Source organism: Danio aesculapii, chromosome 9 (genome assembly GCF_903798145.1).
Source record: "Danio aesculapii chromosome 9, fDanAes4.1, whole genome shotgun sequence".
NCBI classification, from domain to species: Eukaryota; Metazoa; Chordata; class Actinopteri; order Cypriniformes; family Danionidae; genus Danio; species Danio aesculapii.
Window position 1 is genome coordinate 33,438,578 of NC_079443.1, and position 23,268 is coordinate 33,461,845.

General features: G+C 35.0%; 1 protein-coding gene across 1 annotated transcript in view; it reads left to right on the forward strand.

Annotated features, from left to right (window-relative positions):
• plcl1 (phospholipase C like 1) overlaps positions 1 to 18,053 on the forward strand; it is a 112,989-nt gene extending 94,936 nt beyond the window's left edge. Inside the window, exons 4-8 of the mRNA XM_056465500.1 lie at positions 425 to 787; positions 6,447 to 6,650; positions 10,611 to 10,686; positions 13,711 to 13,820; positions 16,630 to 18,053. Coding sequence (XP_056321475.1) covers positions 425 to 787; positions 6,447 to 6,650; positions 10,611 to 10,686; positions 13,711 to 13,820; positions 16,630 to 16,797 — 921 coding nt within the window. The 3' untranslated portion in view covers positions 16,798 to 18,053. The remainder of the gene's footprint in view (positions 1 to 424; positions 788 to 6,446; positions 6,651 to 10,610; positions 10,687 to 13,710; positions 13,821 to 16,629) is intronic.
• Positions 18,054 to 23,268: the final 5,215 nt, after the last annotated feature.

Below are 23,268 nucleotides of genomic sequence, written 5' to 3' on the forward strand. Positions count from 1 at the left end.
ATTATATATGTTATATATTAGATTTTTTTATGTCACATAAAGAAGCAATGAAATTCAAATACAATTTAGCTACATTATCATTTTGTTACAGTTCCATGGTTATAGTATATCAATGCTCTGCAAGATGCATGATTTTAATACCGCCTTTGCTAATTTTTGTGCGTGTTTGTCCTACATAACCAGGTGCTCAGGTGATGTTGTGTGTGCATGCATGCTAAATATTTCCATATTTAAATAGATTTATGCAAATGATGTTTTAACTATCATATTCTGTGGTGTTACACAGTTTGCATGCTTCATATTTCAGAGGGTCTGTTCACAAGTGTCTGTTTACACACCCTAGATTTTTAATTCTCTTTATGGCTGCGAGTGTATTAGCACAAATGAAGAGGCCACAAATACACTCACTGTTTTCTCTTTCCAGGTGAACATGCCTGAACTAGCCCTGCTGCGTTTCGTTGTTCTGGATGATGATTATATAGGCGACGACTTCATTGGCCAGTACACCATCGCGTTTGAGTGTCTACAGCCCGGTTACAGAAATGTGCCCTTGCTGGGCCTCGCTGGAGACCCTTTGCCCCATGCCAGCCTGTTCATACACATCGCCATCACCAACCGCAGAGGTGGAGGAAAGGCTCAGAGACGGGGTCTGTCCGTTCGAAGAGGTGTGCGGCGGGGACGAGAGTATGTCACCCTGCGTAACACGGGCATCAAGGTGCTAGATGACACTTTCCGGCCTGCCAGCGGGCCTCTGCGAGAGGCTACAGACCTGAGGGAGGATGCATTGGTAAGTAAGGTGGTGCATGTTCAGACAACAGTAATACTAGCAATTTGACTTGAGTAATTGCCAGCTGCGCCCTGCTGAAAATACAAGGTTAGACAAGAAGGTATTTTCATTCGGGTTTAGATTGGATTATGTTGAATAGTGTGAATGCTTTTTCCATGTGATGCTGTGTGGTCAAGGAAGTCTAACTGGTTTAAGGGTTAGTTCACCCAGAAGTGAAAACTCTTCTTGAACATTTCAGGCCCTAAGACTGAGACATGTTCAGAATTGATTCAATAGGTCTTCATAAAATAAATCCATTCATTCACTGATTTATTTTATTTTCGGCTTAGTCCCTACCAGCGACCTTCTTGCTGTGAGGCGAACTTGCTACCCATTACGCCGCCCAAAATAAATTCATATGAACGCATAACATATTTCAAGTCAAAATTGTTCGCCCTTCTATGATTTTTTTCTTTTTTGAAATATTTCCCAAATTATGGTTAACAGAGCAAGGAATTTTTCACAGTATTTGCGATAATATTTTTTCTTCTGGAAAAAGTCTTATTTGTTTTATTTCAATTGGAATAAAAACCGTTTAATATTTTTTCAAAACCATTTTAAGGTCAAAATTATTAGCCCCCTTAAGCAATTTTTTTTTGACGGTCTACAGAAAACATCATCTTCATACAAAGACTTGCCTAATTACCCTAAAGCCTGTTTCACACTGGAAGCATGAGCGTGAACAGAGTGTGAGCAGTGCGTATTTTTTCGGAGTCCATATTAACAGATTACAGTTTTCATACCGCACGCAGAAGCAGCACGTCAGCGAGAGGCGCAAGCATTGCTTAAGCAGCAGTGCCGTGATAGTTTCAACGCTGGGTCTATTTTTGCTGCACTGCTCACGCGCAATTAAAGTGGCAGAGCATTGATAATGACCAAAAACACATTGAATAACAGTAAAAAGCACAGATTTTACTCCATAAATGCATCGATAAGATCCACTGATTTTTATATATCAAATCAAATGACTTTAAACGATAAAAACGGCAACAAATATTTATTTGGGTACTACAAAACCAAATTTATTACTATTATTTTTTAGGGGTTTTTAACTTTTGATGGATAGAATAGTGCAGAGAATTGACAGGAAATAGTTGGGAGCAGTTTTTTCACTTGTATTATTTTATTGCACAAAGCTATTATCGGATTATGCCAAATTAGGGTCAGCAGGCTACTGCTTTGTCCAGAATGATGGCTGTGTTAACTAGCCAGACCTGTCTAAATAATACATTGGTTTTGAAATAGTGAGCAAAGCAATTAAGTTGCTTTTTTTTCAGTGCTATTAGTGCTATTTAGTCGGCCATGCAGATAATTGGTGCTGTTTGAGTAAATATGGCTTGTTTGCTAATAACATGACCATGCCAGACACTGAAAATGGATATTGTTGTTAGAAATCGGTTGATTGTTGTATATAATACTGCTGTGATCAGTGATCCCAAACCCTGAATCTACTCACCTGAAGATTTCTGACCTCACACTTATTGCAGTCTTTTGATAAAGAGCCACAGACAGATTTATGATCATTTTATTATTAATAAAATAATGTAGCTAGCATAAAATTCCAGCATGACTTCTGAACGTGTAAAAACAGGTACTGCCACACCTCCACGCTGGAGTATGGCCATCCATTGTCCATCCTTTTTATGTGATACCTTCTTGAGTTAAGCTTAATGAAGTCATGTAAACGTTCTCAGTCACACATTTCTAGCATCCTTGTATACAGATCTAAAATTTAGGCAATTCCTAGAAATAAAACCAAGCAAACAAACAAAACAACTCTGCTGATATGTTATGTGTGACAGTAAGTGGAGGAGGGATGCAGGGTAAGGTATCAGTGGGTTCAGGTGACAGGAATGGGATCAGATGCCACCACTGTCTGTTGTGTGTTGAGGGAGAATAGTTACTCTACATCCATAGTTACTGTGTTCACAAAATCCCAGAGACACAAGCACAATCACACTGTTGCCCCCCCAAAAAACTAACTAGACCATTGCATTGGTCTTGCTTTTGCAACCATCTGGAGAGTATCTCATGTCTAATGATTTAAAGAAACAGTCTACTTTCTTGAAAATTGGCTCATTTTACTCTACTCCTAGAGTTAAACAGTTGAGTTTTAGCATTTTTGAATCCATTCAGTCGATCTCTAGGTCTGATAGGAGCACTTTTAGCTTAGCTTAGCATTGATCATTAAATGGGATTAGACCATTAGCATCTTGCTGATAAATGACCTCAGTTTCAATAATTTTCCTATTTAAAGCTTAAATTCCTGTAGTTCCATTGTGTACTAAGACTGATGGAAAATGAAAAGATGCTATTTTCTAGGTAGATATGGCTGCAAACAATACTCTCATTCTGGTGAACTAATCAAGGGACTTTGCTTCTGTACCATGGCTGCAGCAGGTGCAATGATATACAGTGTCTGAAAATAGTCCCCAGCACCAAGACCTACTTGCACCAGCGGTTAGGATCTGTGTAAATCATCGTGCCTGGTGCAGCCATGGCATCAAAGGTACTAAAATACCACACTGGAATGAAAGGATAGTTCCTAGCCATATCGGCCGTAACAGTCATATCTTTTTCCACTGGTCTTAGTACACAATATAAGTACAGAAGAGTCAAGCTTTAAACAGGAAAATTCTCAAAAAAAAAATAAGAGCAGTGTCACACTCGTAGTAGTGCAATATGGCTGTATATCAGCACTGGTGGGAGGCGTGCGTGCCGTAGTGTCCCACCAGTGCTGATATACAGCCACATCCCACTGCTACGAGTGTGATATTGTGTTTATACAATAGTTCAATGGCATAATTATGTATATAAAAAAGAAAATCCATCATGGAGAATCTAAAAACGCTTTTGTATGAGGAACTACTTTCTTCCACCATTCATTCACATCTGCAGCTGATGTCAGAACAGCAGGAACCGTTGCTACTTCACAAACGTAACTTTAGAGCTAGTATCTGAATGATTCTCTAACGTAATGTCTAACATTTTAAGATTATAAGGTTGAACGGCATGAAATGCCATCAGTCTAGAGACATTTCTTAGTATTTCTCTATTGCAATCGAGAGATCACAATAATTAACCCCAAAAAAGCCAAAGCAAAGCAAACACTACAAGAAATACTACCAGACTATGGTATAAATACAGCACTACAACATACAAAGAGAGAGATTGACTAATTTGATCAGCTGTAGTTTAAAATGACAGTTCACAGTTTTTCTCCTCTAGGGGCTTATTATGCAGTTCCTGTCACCATCTTGTGGCAGAACGTCAACCGTCTTTGCTCTGCTCAGTGTGACAGGCTGATGGATGCAGATGAGCTGTATGTTAAAAATTGTAATTATGCAAAATAGGCACTATCCTTATAAATGGACAGCATAGTTGCAATCTAAACAACTACATTCTCGCCTAAAAAAGCCTCAAAAGTACATTTTGTTGTCCAACAGCTGCAATATTTGTCAAACTGGTTCGAGAACCAGACAGAACTGTCTATACTGGTTGAATGGATGAAAAAAATGATAAAACTCAACTGTTTAACACTAATAATGTTTATATATGTATAATGTATATAATAATTAACTAAATGTTTAGGGGAGCTCTAAAATGAGCCTGTTTTCAAAAAAGTGAAGTGTTCCCTTTAAAGCATAACAGATTTATTTGTGTGTGTGAATCATTTATTTTAAAAGGTGATCATTTTTGTTTCTCTCTTTCTGCCTCTTAGTTTGATATTTTCTAATGTAATGACATTTATTTATTTCAGTGTTCAAATATGTTGTAGGGCCATTGCATTTTATGCTTACATTTCCATTCCATTAGCCTGTTAAAAACCTAATAGGACAAAAAACTATGTCCACTTTATTCACACCCTTTAGGCATACCTATTATACAAACAAACACAGATATAAATATGTATAGGACCCCTGAGCACATGCATACATCTCCAAATGGCTTTGGTAATCACGGTGGTGGGTGTGTGATTCTGTCAGGTGGAAAATAGAAACTGGCTCTCAGTCTGCCTCACCGTAATGTTGGGAAATGGATGATAAAAATCAGAAAAATTATTAGGCTCAAAGCTGAGGCCTTTGACAGTCATGCAGATGCAGAAAACATTTAAATTGCAGAGGTTTATCTGTCTGCATGATGGAAATAGCTTCATTATTTTGCTTGTGTGAGTAGCTTTGCATATGTTTTTTCCTCCAAATAATATAAATGTCAATGTTTTTAAGGTCTTGCAGTTGAGTGTATTCTGCTGTTGAAATGTTTTAGGCCTGTTAGATTGAAAAATATTCTATTTGTAAGGTAATGTCATGGGAATGGTTTACCCCAAAGTGAAAATTTACTTACCCTCATGTGCTTCCAACCTTGTATTTAGGTTTGTTTTCCTACTAAACACAAAATGTAAAAATGTAACATTAGTAGGAGAAAAAACTCGACGGCTACCAGTATTTAACATTCTTCAAAATATAATATATTTTTTGCTTCTCTGAAAAAATATGTTTAGAACAAGTGGAGAGTGAAAAAATTATGACAGAACTTTCATTTTAGTATGAACTCTCCGTTTAAATTTAACAAGTGACAAGAATTCATTCATTCATTTTCTTTTCGGCTTAGTCCCTTTAGTAATCAGGGGTCACCACAGCAGAATGAACCGCCAACTTATCCAGCTTACTGTATGTTTTTCGCAGCGGAGACCCTTTCAGCTGCAACCCATTACTGGGAAACACACTCATTCACACACACACTCTACGGACAATTTAGTTAATCCAATCCAATATATGTCTTTGGATTGTGGGGAACCACAGCACCCGGAAGAAAACACACGCGAACATGGGGAGAACATGCAAACTTCACACAGAAATGCCAACTGACCCAGCCGAGGATCAAACCAGCGACTTTCTTTCTGTGAGGCGACAGCGCTACCCACTGCACCATTGCACCACAGTGACAAGACTTCTATTGTAGAAACTAAGAATATTCATTTAGATATTTATTTGTAAAGAATCCTAAAAGGGAGTTAACACAGACGTAATAGCAAATGTTTCCTTATGCACTCAGAAATAAAGGTACAAATGCTGTCACTAGGTGACAGATACATCTTTCGTTCCTAAAAGCTCCATATTTGTACCATGGAACACATTTAGGGTACCAGAAGGTTACCTTAAACTTTTTAGGTACTCTCAAAAGTCTACCTTTTAGAAAAAGTACCACCCAGTGACCGCTTTTGTACCTTTATTTCTGAGTGTGTAGCAGCAAACCCACAATGTTGATTTCTAAAAAGAAGGTGATTTTACGACACTTACGTAATGATGGAAAACGCTACTTTGAAATCACAGGAATATATTACATTTTATAGAATATTCAAATTTATTTTAAATTTCATAATATTGGTATTTAGAACTAAAATTCAATGAGCAACATAAAACAAACACAAACCTGGTGAGCACAAGACACTTCTTTCTAAAACATTAAACATTATATCTCAAATCCAATCAGTTTAGCATTTTTCAGTATTTATTAACATGCTATTTTTGGCTTTTCCAATGATGTTAAATTCCATTATTCCTATCAGCTGCAATATTTATGGTTATTAAATGTGTTCTTGTTTTCTGATTCTTCCTAGAGCGCTACAGCGGCTTTTAAAGAGCAGTGTGGGCTCCCCCCAATGGCCACACTCAAGCAGTGCATCCAGAGCTTGGCCACAAGATTGCAGAGTCCAGACGGGCCCCCAGGGGCCACACTCACTCTGAAGGATGGCTACCCGTTCCTGGAACCTGCGGGCAACTTGACTGACGCCACTCGTAAGCTGCTAAATGGTTATGACACGGTAAGAAACACACATTTAAGTAGGCTATTTTAATATCATGCATCATTGCCATGTGTTTTTCTGCTAGGCTGTTATGGTGGTAGCGTATAATAGGCCAATTTAATGCTTATGTTAAATTTCTCAGCCATTACTAATGTGCTGATACAGTAAAAACACTTGACAAATTTTAGATGGAGGGACTGCTTTGTTTGATTACCTAGCATTTTTAAAGGCAGGACTCTACAGGCTAAAAAACCTTACACTTTACAATACATCTGTCATTTTTGAAAAAATATTTTTTTAGAGGCAGTTTTTACTTTTTGTTTTATTTTCTCACTGAGCCAGAAATCTACTTCAGCAGCACTTGCAACTAGGGCTGCACAATATAATGTTGTATTTATTTTGCGAGTCTACAATAGTCCCATCGCAGGGATTATAGTTGACCAGACATTACAGTTAACATAGCGTCATTTTACATTTTCCCCTTATAGTTTTTAATAAAAACATTAATAATATACAGTGAATATTTAGTTTTTGTTTCGGAATTCTGTTTGACTCCCCAGAAAATCACAAATAATTGTTAATTTGTATCTGTTGTATTTTAACTTTGCTTGTCATTTTTTAAATCAGTTACAGAATGTACTTACAGAATCATCTCAATCGATCTAAAATGATTTATATCGCAATATATATCGCAGTAAGTGAAAATAATGCAATGTCAGTTTTTTCTAATATCGTACAGCCCTATTTGCAACAAACTTGACTATTATTAATATATATTTTCTGAAGGTTTTTTTACTGCGGAATATATGTATACAGAATTTGTCTGATTATATAAACCATTTTATTCTACTAAAATCTTTTTTTCTAGCCATTTTCATTGTTTTCTGGATTGTGGAGAGATGCTGTATTGATTTGCTAGAAATGTATGCAAATTAGAGCACATTTCCATCAACAATGACTCATTTGCACATTTAAATAAATGATTTGTAAAGCTATAGATATAAAAAAGTACATGTAATTCTTACTGTAATAAATCAACTGTTGAAGTTTCATGATGACTTATCAATTGCTTTTATCCCTATTCACTTAAAACTGCTGTAAATAAAATTATTTCATACTTTTCAGTCACATGACAGAATATTACTATTTTCTCTTAAAAGAAGAAAAACATGCGTGTAATTTCACATATATTAGATATATGCTGCAATATTTAAATCATGAAAAGCATTCATATATTATAATGCATCATAAGTATGTGATTTCCACACTGTAAAACCCAAAAAGTTAAGATTACTCAACCCGTTTGATGAAACCGATTGCAACAAACCGTTTAAGTTTAAAAACTAATCCTAATGAGTACTGTGAACTTAATCCATTTGAGTAAATGAAGCAATTTGAGCAAAAACCCCATAAATGAAGAGAACTCAAACCAACTGAGTACTGTAAAACCCAATAAGTTAAGCCAACTTAACCCGTTTGAGGAAACCAATTGCAAAAAAACATTTGTGAACCATTAAAAAACTAATCTATATGAGTACTGTGAACTAACTTCATTTAAGTTGAAGTAATGAGGTATTTAATTAACTCATTACCTTCAACACGGAGTTCAAAACTCTTTTCAAATTAGTAGAATTAACTTTTAACCAATTTTGGGTTAACTACACTCATTTCATTTGATAAAGTTGACTTTTGGGTTTTACAGTGCACCTTATTGATGATGCATTCTGTATATGCAAGCAAATGATCCTACAATATGAATAATATCCTTATGCATCAAATCAGCTATCCTCTTCTCTCTATTACCTGCCATTACAATGGCATTTGTCTTTTTAGCCATCCCACATGCATTTATGTGGGAGTGTGAACAAGCTCATCAGAGTGAGGCTTTAGTCACCATCCTCCTCCTCTGTTTTGTAGGTTTGCTGATTCTCTGTCTTTCCCTGTGGCTTGAATCTGCTCCTGCTGTGTGTTTGAGATCGGGAGAGTCAGGCAGTCCTGACTGACGTTTTATAAATATCTTCAGTATGGGAGAGGGCAGCAGAGGTCTTTTCAGTAGACAGTTTTATTGCTTGAAGATCAGTTTTTGCCAGTTCATGAAGAAGTAGATAGATAGCTTATTTTTGAGAATTAGCTTTGTCTCAGGAGTAGACACAGTAAGAGTAAAAAGCTATAAATTATTGAACATGTTGAGTACATTTTCGAGACAGTTAGACCTTTGGGTTGCTGTTAGCCATATTCAAAATCTGTGTTTGTGTGTGTGTGTGTGTGGATAAAAACTACTGTACAGTTCTGTGATATATAAATGATAAAATGTTTAAAACGTAAATGATAAAAAATGTTTTTAAAAGTGCTTAATATTGTGTACTCACCAAGGCTGTGTATACATTATTTGATCAAAATATGCACTAAAACATTAAAAAAGGGTTATTTTAGTAAACTGAAAGTACATTAAGCATATTACATAAGGTGAAAAGTACAATTGTAAAGTTAAATAAGTTTGTTACTAAATAAAAGAAAAGTTAACAGCAAAAAATTATATTTCAAAATTGTATTTATTTTCATGCTGTTATACTAAATTAAAATAACGAATACAGATTAAGGTTTTGAAACTATGTAGACATTTAAAATAATTATAAAATGTAAAAATATAAAAATGACAAAGAACACAACAAATTCAACTGACCTTAAAACAAGAAAAGACAAAAATAAATACATTTCAATTCAAACTGTTAATAAAAATGACAATATTAACTCTGATGCTAAACTGAAAGTGTAATTACAATACAATACAATACATTACATTACAATACAATACAATACAATACAATACAATACAATACAATACAATACAATACAATACAATACAATACAATACAATACAATCTGGAGTCTGGAATTTTTCTTGCACATCAATGTCAATGTCAATTTTATTCATATAAGACTATTAAACACAACCATAGGTTGACCAACGTGCTGCACAATACACATCACAACTAAGAATAATATAATATTATAGCTAAAACAGACAATTTTCATTGATAAAATGCTAAATACAAGAGGTAAGTTTTCGACAAAGATTTAAAAACAGACAGAGATGATATAGATCTAATACAGAGGAACAGAGCAGTCCACAAGCTAGTACAAGCTACTGTGAAAGCACAAGGGTGCAATTTCACCCTTGACTTAGCATAACAATTTCTGGTTAGATGACTCTAGATGCTCTATCAACATGTCTGACAGATAAGAAAATGCCAGGCCATTTAGAGATTTAAAAATCAAGAGAAAAACTTTAAAAGTGACTCAATAGTGCAGGGAACCAGTGCAAGGAGCGTAAAACTGGTCATGTTTTTTGGTACCAGTTAAAAGACTTGCAGCAGCATTTTAGAACTAATTGTAAACGAGAAAAGGCTGTCTGACTAATCCTAAAGTATAATGAGTTACAATAGTCCAATTTAGTGGTTTATAAAAGCATGGATTATTTTTTCAAAAAATATTCTAGATAGATTAGATTTAACTATTTTTAAGAGTCGAAGCTGAAAGAAGCAGGATTTAACCACTGCATTTATCTGTTTGTCAAAGCTCAAGCCATCATCCAGAATAACACCATAACACCAGAATAACAGCCACCATAATAGCATGTTACATACTTATTCAGCTCCACAACAATATGGTGATTTAATGGTGTAAATTCTTGATTCAATACATATCGTACATATGATTTATATTTGAATTTATTTAATGTATTAAATTGCTATTTTTAGCCGCTATTGCTCCAGAGTTCAGTGTCACATAATAATTCAGAAATCATTTCTAGTTTACTTTTGTTTATTTTAAATGTAATTATTTTGTAGCAATGTAAAATTTATTACTGGCACTTTTGATCAATTGAATGCATCCTTGTTGACTCTATTCATTTCTTTCAGAATTGTTAAATATTTGATCAGTTAATAACGCAATTCCTGTCTGCATCGTCCTCAGATGATCTCCGCCAACAAACAGCTGATTGAGAATGCAGATGGAGTGCAGGAGAAAATCGCACAAGTGCAAAAGGAAGGTGAGTGGAGGAGAAGATGGGAGCAGGATGAATTTCTTCCCATCTAATGATGCTACAGTTAATGCCCCTGCAGATGTATGAAAATCTTAATAAACAGTTCATAGGTTTCTTAAAATGACATTCAAATAGCGCCGCGTTATCCCAACACACACAGTTCTGTCAACACTCCCAAGTATTGCAAACATATACTGAAGGGTGTTGAAAATACCTTCAAAGTTGTTTTGAAATGATGTGTTCCTGTGTTGATGACTTACTAAATAGGAACACTGTTTAGTTGGAATTCATTACTTCATCTTTAACCCCACTAGTCCTGCGGGACAGTGGTATTTTCAAAAATAGTGAAGCTTTTCCAGTAACAAGCTACTTTTTTACAAAAGCACATTTGTTTTTGTAGCATTTCAAACCACAACAGCATGGTTATGTCATAATGTACTGGCCGTGCAACTTGGTTAGTCGGGGCAGTATTCAAAGAATGTAACCTTGGGATGTCTGATTTGTTTTTGTGACTCTCTTCATTCTGCTGGTATTATGTAAATAAATAACTTCTCATTGAAATATGATAAAATATCAATGGAGCCTTCAAAATAGCAAATGTACTTAAAGATGCAGTAGGGAACTTTTGCTTTTAGTAATTTAAATGACACTAGTTTTGCCTTTGCGTTTATCTTAACACTAGCCGGATAATAAGCCACTATTTTTAAGTGCAGTATGTAAGTTTGACACCCAGTGGTAAACTAGGTTTTGCATTCCTGGATCAAACGCAAGCGCAGGTTGCCAGATTGAGGACCAACAGGAGTGAGTGAAGCCTAAAGGCTGATTTAAACCGTGTTCTAAATAAACGGCACACCATAGAAGCAATATTCTCCATATACATTTTTTTTGTTCTAACCAACACCTCAAATTGATATTAGAAACGGCTTCTGTTTCTTTCAGCTGAACAACAGAAAACTTGATGACATGATCACCTCGGGTACACCTCATGTGCTTTATCAGGGTGTCCGCAGGCTCTTAAAAAGTATTGAAAGTTGATAAATCAATGTAGAGAAATTTAAGACCCTTAAAAGGTATTAAAATGTCTTAAATTCTATTTAGCAAGGTATTACATTTTATATAATTTTAGATTATGCAATGTATGGTTGTATGCTAAAGTTTGCCTAAATTACATCTGCGAATATCAGGATGCTGTGTAGTTTATGAAATCAATAAAATCCTGCTTGATCAGTAATCAGGGCAACACCATTATTTCTGCAGTTCTAAAGGCACCAACCTGCTGAATTAGCTAGATTTAATAGATTTTTATTCAGTATATGAATAATGTTTTAGTTTTGGATCAGTTTCTTGCATTAATATTAAGTAAATATAGAAGTTAAAATCTTGCCAGTGTTTCCGGTTGAAACCTTAAGTGGTTTTAAGGTCTTAAAATGTATAGAAAGAGTCTTAAAGGTGTTAAAGGTATTGAATTTTACGCTCTAATTTATGTATATACTCTGATTATTCAGTGTTAAATGCTAACAGTGTGAGATTGAATGCCATTTTACATGACATGTATTGCCATACTGTATACTGAAAGCAGCAGCAGATCTTAAAAATAAACCTCAGATCTTAAAAATAAAATAAACTGCTTGAAACTGAACTTTAGAACTGAGACTCAAAACCAACACATATTAGTAATTTAATAATATTAAAGAGTGTTAATATGTATTAAATAGACTAGCAGTAGGTAGTGCTGTCGCCTCACAGCAAGAAGGTCGCTGGTTCGAGCCTCGGCTGGGTCAGTTGGCATTTCTGTGTGGAGTTTGCATGTTCTCCCCGCGTTCGCGTGGGTTTCGTCCTTGTGCTCCGGTTTCCCCCACAAGTCCAAAGACATGCGGTACAGGTGAATTGAGTATGTGTGTGAATGAGTGTATGGGTGTTTCCCAGTGATGGGTTGCAGCTGGAAAGGCATCCGCTACGTAAAACATATGCTGGATAAGTTGGCGGTTCATTCCGCTGTGGCTACCCCAGATAAATATAGAGACTAAGCCGAAAAAAAAAAAATGAATGAATAAAGCTTACCATTTGTTGAGTGAGTGCATATTCTGTGCTTCTGAATGGCTGTATTTAAATTTCTGTTGTGTTTCATCTGGTGCAAACAGCCAAATTGTCCTAATGTCCACTGGAGGTTGTATTTCGGTCACAGGCGCATACTTTGAGAGCCTTTCTGAATGAATGAATGAATGAATGATTGAATGAATGAATAAAATATATGCGGTTTTCCACGAAAGAAAACCCGGGATGCTGAAATATAATTGGCTAAAGTGGCATTGGGCAAATTAAAATGACCAAAACAAAGACAGCATTCCGGCACGTAACAGACCTTTTAAAAGAAATATCTGACTTCAGCATTGTTTTTCAGAAAAACAAGAATGTTCACTTAGCATGTTTCTTAAATATCTGCAAACATATTGTGGTATTTTTATGCTTTAGAAGAGTCAAAAACATACAGCATACAGCACCTTTAATAGTGAGAATTGGTACCTAAACTAAAATGTTACCAGTTTTTTTTTGTAGGACTTTGGCAGAAATTATAGTTACAGTTATTTTAGTGGGAACACAGGCGAAATAATTCAGTTTAAATAGTTTTAAGAATATCCTCACTGCCTCATTATCTCTCTTGCACGTATTATTCATGCCTGCTTGAACATTTCCAGGACACCAAGGTCAAAATACTGTTTTCATGCCCTTATGAGGGTATATCGATGAAATGAGAGCGAGCGAGTACAGACAACATCGCAGATTAGAAATGAAAGAGCAGCTTGCAGAGACCATGCCAAAATTCATCAAGGGAAGCACAATATTATCTAACCAGGGGGACGAATGAGTACATATCATCCATTATTTGGCAGCTCAGTTCCTTCAGAAGCTTCTTCGCACCTTAAATGGCATTTCGAAAATCTCTAGCTTAAAAAATAAGAAGATGGAACGATAAATATTTAATTTGCTTATGCGTGTATGCGCTTGTTTTCTAATCATATGTCCTCGCAGGAATGGTGTTTCATGAAGATCTGCCCAGGTTAGGAGAAAAGGAGAATCTGAAGGGTCGCAAACAGAGTAAAGCTGTGGAAAGTTTCGCCTGGAACATCACGGTGCTGAAGGTAAATAAAATACTGCCCTCAAATAGCCTCGAGTTTTTGGATGATGTTCTGCATTTAGACGGAAAGGAGAAGGGCTTCTGTTGTTTTGAAATTCTATCTCCCAATTGTAAGTTGTTTGACCTTATAAATACAGCGTGTGTGGTGGACTTCTCAGGCCTCTCTCAGGGTTTGGGAGTCTTCAGTTGAATGTAAATTCATGTTCCGCTTCCATCTGATGTTTACATAGTTTATGGGTTAAAAGATTATGTGGCAGCATCTACCTCACACATGGGACTATAAAACAAGCAGGATTGCCATTAAAGTTATTTGTTTATGTAAGGTATGTTTATGTAAACATAGTAGTTATTAAAAATCTAGTGTTTTCCATGTCTCGTTGTTTAGTTTTTATTAATAGCTGCTGTCGTTGTAGAGTCAATAAATGATGTGTCATGTACAAGAAAAAAATGTTTAAGGGCAAATATTCAAGGAACAAACTGTTAAAAATTGGTTTAGCTTTATTAGTTTTCCTTGTTGAAGCCTTAAAGTATAAATATTTGAGTTTTCATGGTCATTGTCAGCTTTCTGTCGCAGGAATAAACATGCTGCGGGATGTTCTTGTATTGCAAGTATTATAACAAATTGAAGAATAAATATGTTAAATAACATTTTAGACAAAACATTGTCAGCTAGTTACTTTTGCTTCCCAATTAAATAATGAAGTGAATCTCAACAATCTGAGTTTGTGCGTCTTCAAGCTAAAATAATGTTAAATGTCTGGTTTAGAAATCATGGTAACACTTTCTATGAAGCCTATGCTCATAATGAATTATAGCTCTGTGAATCATCAAGCATAACAATCCTATAAATGCATCTATAAAGATACAACAAAGATCTACTGCTTTATAATTGCAGTTAAATCTCCATTTACAGCAGTGCTATTAATACTTATAAGTGATGCGTTATTTTTTTAAATATACATGTTCATAACACGTTATACACTGATTTATTAGTATTAATTAGTCATGATTGTATTTTTAAAGATGCAGTCTGTAATGTTAAAACCTTATTTTACTGTACAAAGACTAATTAGTAAGTTAACAGTTATTTTGTTTTGTCAAATAAGTGAATAGTTTTATAATGTTAAGAGCACTGCTGTCTTATAATACTTATTTTGAGTCTCAATAAAGTCACTAACCTGTATAAATATATCACTTATGGCTTTAAAGTGAAAATGGGATGCAAATTTCTAGGATGCTTTTCATTAAATTAATGAAATAATGAATAATTAATGAAATTAATTAATGAAATTAATAAGTATTAATAACACTACTTTAAATGTAGCTATAACTGTCATTATAATGCAGTATAGGTTTTGTGTCTTAATAGATGGCTTCATAGAATTGTTATGCCTTACTATTAACAGTGGTATAAAGTAACAAATTACAAATACTCAAATGACTGTAACTGAGTAGTTTTTTTTCTCAGGAATTGTTATTTATTAAGTAGTTATAAAAATGTGTACTTTTACTTTCCCTTGAGTACGTTTTTAGTGCTGTATCAGTACTTTTACTCCACTACTTTCCTTTAACCTGCAGTCACTACTTTAATATTTTTCTTGTATTGGCTGAGTAGAAAAATCAGTGATTCTTGTCCAATCAAATCGCACATGGAAACTAAATCACATCATACTGAACAACCTCAAGACATTGGGTGCTTTTTAAATGCAGCAAATTGATTGGAAGCATTAAAATTGTCCAAGAAGAGGTCTAAAACTGTTACACGCCAAGATCCAGAGACTATTTAGATGCATGTCACTGATGAGAAGATGATGGATGCCTACTGTATAATGATTAAAATTGGCAAGTGGACTTAACATATTGTGGTGCATTTAGTGAATGTTTGTTAAGTTTTCACACATACGCACAAGTTGCATGTAAAAACCTCAGACTTTCACAGCGTAATACTCACTACTCACTATTTAGTACTTTTAAAAGGGCTTCTTTTTACTCATACTTTGAGTAATATTTACAACAGACATTTTTACTCTACTCGCACTATATTTTTGGGCAAGTAATGATACTTGAGTATGATTATTCAATACTCTTTCCACCACTATAGGTAATTATAAACAGAGCTATAATTCATTATGAGCATGGGCTTCATAGAAAGTGTTACTGAAAGTATTTATTCCTTCACTTTACCCTTAGATGAACTCATGTTTTTGAAGAATCTGGTTAAGTGAATGATTCTGTTACTCATTCCAAGACAGTCCATTGTTTTGTTTCTGAATAAATCATGATTTAGTCACACACTCACCGGGCAGTTTTTTCAGCAGGCAGACTGAAATACATTCTTATCACTCGTATCTTCTGTAAAAGAAACAGACCATGCACAAGGATACATCTTTCTACTTTGCATACAGTATGTTAAGCGCCTGCTTTCGTATATATGAAGAGTTCTGATGCAAAAACCTGAGCCGTCTGAAACTTCCATCGAAAATGAACATTTTTCTCAGCCTCCTTTCTTTATGTTGAGTTATTTCATTTTAAAGATCATCAAAAGGACTTATTATTTGCCATAAAAGTGTTATTACTGAACCTACACACAGGAGCCTGAAAAAAATGCTCATTTTAGAAGAAAATTTCAGATGGCATTTAGAGGTTTTTACATCTGAACTCTTCATATGTTCTCAAATGGAGTATGGTTTGAAATTCAGTCTTTGTTTTGCTCATGAAAACAAACAAACTTATATACTTTGTGCTCAGTAAACAGATGCACCAACTTTATTTTGTATTTATTATGTAATCCGAGTCTCTCTAATTTTTTTCAGGGTCAGTGTGATCTCCTGCGTAGTGCTAAAATAGATGCTTTGGATACGTTAAGGCAGCTGGCATTGGCCTGTGAAGCATCCGGCCTGATTGTGACCTCTGACGGTCAGTACACTTCTCATGGCCTGTCCTCCAGACGCGGCAGCAGCCACGGAAACGGACGCATCTGAGCCGAAGAGACATGCAGAGAGATGGAGAGAGCATTTATTCATAGGTGAATGAATGGTTGAATGATGAACGGAGAGATGTACAGGTGTCTCAGCAGGAGAGATGCTAACATGGACAGTAGTCCTTTTATTGAAGCGGGTGCTTGAGGTTATTTGAGGACAAAATAAGGAATGTTCTTATCAAGACATGCTGAATGAAGGACGTAAGAGGAATTAAAGCAAATTCCTTTGTGATATAAGATGACTGATGTAAACAAGATTTTGCTGGAATGAATAACATTCCTGCGATTGTTTAATGTCGAACTCCTCACAAGCTAAAAAGGGAGAAACATCAAGAGAAGATGGAGCATTTCAGAGAACAAACTACTCTTTTGAATACAGAAGACCCATCAGTCTTTTCCCTAGTTCACGTCTAAGCCACCAAAGCGTGAGGTTTGTTTACTCAGGTTAGCACAAACACATTTCAGAAACATATTCTGAGGGTCTACCATTGGTCTGCATCACCTCCAGGGCTCGCTCACCCTCTGTTCTGTCACTCAAGTTGATTGACAGGTGGCGTCCACCAGCAGGACAGCATCGTTTCTGCCTTGAGACCTCTCCAGCTCAGCATGGATGGGATATTTCTGGAGCCTCCCTGTCGGAGGGAACTTTATCCTCATCCTCCATCTTCACCAGTACCACAGATTATTTTCAGCTCATTAACAATGCAGAATGAACTCAAGAAGTCGTTGTTAAAATACAGATCAGTGCTCCCTAACAGTGTTAACCGAGCCTGTTGCTCAATGGGATGTGGAGTACCGATTACACCACATATGCTTGTTATACGTGCAGAGTTCAGCACCTGGAACAAGAACAATGTTAAAAAATCAGTGGGTCAAGTGTGAGATCAGTTCCAACATACTTTCCTTGGCTTGGTTGGATGGTAGCTTCTGAATGGTAGCTATATCCATTGGTGTGGTTGTTATCACGTCATAACGAAGAGAAAATAATACTAAATTATTGCTGGATGTCTGAAAAAAAAAACCTAACTCTTAACAGCTTTAAGCACTAAGAGGACTAAAGTAGATCTAAAGTGTAAACTGTTTTACAACTTTCATTGTGTAACACTTGTCAGTGTTGTGATAGGCAAGGAAAACATTGGCAGCATTTGTCTACTGCCATCAGATACACTTACAATAGTCTAGTTTTGAGGTTTGCACCTTTTCACGTTAACAAGAGTAACAGAAATTAGATATGTGAGATTGGAAAAAGTATATATATATATATATATATATATATTATTTTTCTTATTATAGATAAGTAGAAGTGTTTATACATTGTGTGCATATATGACTGTACATCTGCGAGGGTGCTAATGTAAATGTGTGCGAGATGACGTTTCAGTGGTTCAGTACATGTTCTGAATGTGACCAGTTGAATGCCCGATCGATTCGGGCAGTTGCTTTTAAACAGAAACCTGACTATTGGTTGATGTCAAACCTTTATTTTAGCAGACCAAAATGAGCATTAGATATTCACAACAGTGAATGTGTGTGCAAATCGATAATGAATAGGAAAGGAGCAAAGCATAACATTCCACACAAGCACTTCCTGTTGTCCTGTCTTGTCTTTTACTCTCCTTTTTTACTCTACCCAGCACTCTTCTCTCTTTTTTAGTGTATTTATTTGCTTCTTTGTTTAATTTGTGCCCGATATCCTCCTTTTCTCTCTTTCTGTCTGATCCAGGCCTATTGTTTGACTTCGTTTTTGTGTGTACATGTCTGAACTGAATGTGTACTGACTCCTAAAGTGTTCCTTAAAAAGTTGTTTGCCGAAGAGTGAACAAAAACTTGTGAATTACTATACAAGAGAATAGTAGATATAGCATATTGTTAAGCTACAAGCTTAATTGTCCCCTTTATAATAGCCTATGTGCATTAGTAACAGTTACCCTTGTATGGAAGGCCGTCAGGGCCAAAAGTTAAACCTGTGAAATTTGATCAGGTCAGCATACACTGTTTGACTATGCAACAAGCACACCATCCAAGAAAATTCCTTGTATTTAAGACTATATTGTATATGTAACTCAATTAAATTTTGGGAGAGTTTTAAAATTAAACCAACCAACCTGCAAAATGCAGTTAGAAATCAACCATGGTGGGTGATGCATATACTGTAAACTCGCTAGGCAAATTGCTGGGTTATGATTCATAATTCTTGGTGGTCTTCCACCTTTTAGGTGAGTCCTATCAGAGTTCCTAAGACAATTATCACGGTGAACTTTGCATCTGCAAACAATAACTTTAGTAAAACTGAAAGCAATGATTCAGAATCAGGTTTAATGTTGTAGCTATTTAAATAAAGTAATGCATTTGATAATTTGTTTATTGATGATATAGCAAAATGTAGTATCCAGTGGCCATTTATTGTAAGTTAGTTGTACAACAATAAGTAGTATAAATATCAGACTTAAAGGGATTGTTCACCCAAAAATTTAAATGTAATAATCATTTTATCACCCTCAGGTGGTTCTATTGCTTTATGAGTTTCCTTTTTCGGTTAAACACAAATGATAAACATGTTAGAAACCTATAATTATTGACTTTCATAGGAAAAAAAAAATAAAAAAATAAATACTATGGAAGTATAGTTACTGTTTTCCAACATTTTCCAAAATATCTTCTTTGTGTTGAGCAAAAAAAGAAACAAACTCTAACAGGTTTATGACAAGTAAAGGTTGAGTAAATGATGACAGAATTTTCAGTTTTGTGTGAACTATCCCTTTAATATCTATATCATAATAACATACTGCCAACTCTTTATGCACCATCAGACTTTATATGGCCTTTAATCGAATTTCCTCCCTCAAAGTGGTCAAACTGTGTATGTTCAAAATACAATCAAATTTCATTCATTTCATCTGCAGATTTTGTCCCCAATGTTCTTCCATACCCTTTTCTTCTCCTACCTAGACCTTCTCTTTCAAGGATCTGTGTACTTGTAAAGGGGCCAAAATGTAAATAATGAATAGCTACCCGTTCACAGTATTAGCTTTCTGTTTGGGTTTCGATAGCTCTCGAGACGTGTCCAATCAGACATGCGAAGTGAGCTGTCTCACTTTAGACGAGTACAATTACTCTTATGAGCAATCGGATACAAATATAACGTGTCACTGCCCGAAAGGGTCTATGACGAGCAAAACTAACCCCCATTGAGGTGCACTTTAAACTAAACAGAGCAATCTGTTCCGAGTGGTCTATTGATTCCTGCAGTATTAGGTAGTGGTCAACATCTCAGACCGTGCAATAATACTCTGCTGTTTGACGTTCAACATAATGACAAGTCTAATGAGGAGCATTAATCCAGCTGTCTTAATTAGCTGTTTCTGCATTTTTTTCTTCCAAATGTGTGGTTACTGTGCGTTTGTTGTGTCTGCCTTTCCTCTGACTCTCAGAAATGACATATATTGTTTCAAATATTGTTTTGTCGCATTCTTGTTAGCAGTTGTTGTTCTTGTACAAACAGAGAATATTTATTAAAGGTGACAGGCGTGCATTAAACAGAGTAAACTTCAAAGCGACACTGCTTTTATTTTGAAATGATGGTTTGTATTTTATAACATTAACAAGTTGATGTAACACAGATGTGCCCCAGACTAAATAAAGCTATCTTTTACTGACTGCCGTGTCTTCTGTTTACCCATAACTGTTGTCTTATCAATACTCCCGGAGCTCTTTAGTCACTTAATGACTTGCGTTTGGGTCTGTTTGCTAATAGCATGCTTAACGTTATTTTGAAGGGAAACAGTAGCTATCAATAAAAAATGACCAAAGAAAAATATCGAATTTAGCCAGCAGGTGGAGTGGTTTCATGCCTTTAAAGTCAGGGGATTCTTAAAGCCTCTCGCGTATTCTTTCTATCATAATTGATTACGGTGCAGCACGGTGGCTCAGTGGACCTTCACAGCAAGAAGGTCGCTGGTTCGAGTCCCAGCTGGGCCAGTTGGCATTTCTGTGTGGAGTTTGCATGTTCTCCCCGTCTTCGACAGGGTTTCTTCCAGGTGCTTTGGTTTCCTCCACATTCCAAAGACGTGGTACAGGTGAATTGAATGAACTAAATTGTCCGTAGTGAGTGAATGACTGTGTTTGGGTGTTTCCCAGTACTGGGTTGCGGCTGGAAGGGCTTTGCTGCGTAAAACATATGCTGGAATAGTTGGCGGTTCATTCCGCTGTGGTGACCTCTGAAACAGAGACTAAGCCAATAGAAATGAACATTTGATTACAAATATTTCTTATTACTATCATACATTAACTTTGAGTGATTGTACTTAATTAGTGTACAGGTACATATAGTAATATACATAGTAATATTTTATAATGAAACTGGGTAGGTTCAACATACTAAACGAATGCATCTACATCTATATTAAATGAAGTTAATTTCCTTAAATTGTTTCCCTAAGTTTTATGCAAATCATGTTAATTAATGAGATTGCCTTTTTAATTATATATTAATTATTAATTTAAGACCTACTGTTTTATTATTATTATTATAATAGTCTATAATTATTTATTATTATTATTTATTATTGTCCAAGTTTTATTATATTGATTTCAGAGTCTTATGCATGTTATAATATTTTGATGAAACCGGTGCATCAAGCTTCTTCAGAGTTCATTAGACAAAAGGTAAGAATAAAACTTGCTTTATTTTTACTATTGCTATTACTATTACTACTACTACTATTATTAGTAGTAATAGTAATAATCATCATCATAATAATAATCTTTAGTTTTCTTTGTTGTTGTTACATGCACATACTGCAGTGATAACAATACGTTTACTATAATTGCATGAAATAAGCACACATTAAATTCAAATCCTTACCTTTAGTAAATGTTGTTAATTAATATTGTTCTGTAATATTAAATCTACATTTACACTGTAACCAGGACAGCTTGAAATCTGGTGAAACCTAATCTCTCCCTAATTTCTAATACAGGTTGGCTGCCATCAACCAGGAAACTATTGTGGCTCAATGACCAACTGTATCCTGTTGTTATCAGAATTACCTCTTGGTGGAGACAGTGACAGAATTATGGTGAGAAATGAATATTGGCATCACATTCTGGTAGGGTGTTCATTGGAAAAAGAAAACAGAAAAGAAATATAGCAATGAAAATAAGTGAAATCTTTCATCAGAAAGATTAGTTATTACATAGGATATATTTATCAGATTTATATTGTATTGCAAATGCAATTCTTTAATATTTAAAAGGGATATGATAAAGGTTAGGTTAGTGATATGGCTAAGAACAACGCAAATACACTTTAATATATATTTTGATACTGTATATAATTGCAATGTATATCACATTATTGGTTTTAGTGTTAGTAGTTCATTCTACTGTATGCAAGATAAAGCATGATGAATTATTATTTTTTAACAATTTCTAGTTATTTTAGAATAGTTTGTCACCATTATTTCATTTTATTATTTATTGTTGATATTTTTAAATTCATTAATTAACAATTAACCCAATGCTGGTTCATATTTGACCATTATTCCCACTCTGAGGAATTAAGCATAAGCTGTGCAGTCTCTGCTCATTACACATGAGTTTTATAGACATTTATACAACAGTGATTTCTGGTTCTCGAATCTGATTGGCTGAACGTTGTGCTAAGCAGAGGACAAAATGTATAGTTTGAGAAATAACATAATTGTTGGACCACATAGTGTATTTTTGAGATTTCTTCAGGCTGAGAAAGGAATTGTTTAGATTTAAATATGTGGCTTATTTATAAGGATAGTGTCTATTTGAAAATGTGTTTTGATGATTTCGATGAAGGGTGATTGGAGCTTCACACAGACACATTCTGGAGTTTTATGTATGCCTTTTTAGTGGTTAAATGTGAAATATAACGGGTTCATCTAATGGCAAAATTTGTTCGCAATAATTTTATTTTCTCCAGATCAAATAAACTTGGTTGCAATGTTATGTTATAAATCAATGTTATAAATATAGGTTATGCTAAATGCAAACTTGGCCATCTTTTATTTATTTTTTGACAAATTTACTCTTTAGCATCTTTACACTGTAAACATGTTGGGTTTCACACAATTTGTTTTGGGACAGCATGAAGGAATTAAGTTAACCTAGTTTTTACGATTTTAAGTGGATTGAACATACAACAATTAAGTACCCCAGAATATCCAAGAATTGTGTTTCAGCTCATGTTAATAATTAGTTGAACAAACAGCAAATATATATATTTTTTCAGTGTATATTGTTTTATATTAAGTTCAATAAACTGCATTTCTTCAATTTCTTCCTCTGACATTTTAAACTACTGCTAAACCAGCACAGGAAACAAGGTACAGTGAATCATAAGTTCTCATCTCACTCATTTGTATGTTGTATTGTTGTATGTAGTTTTACTATATAGCAATCTAATGTTTGATTTGATTTGGCTTCTATGTGGTTAATGTTA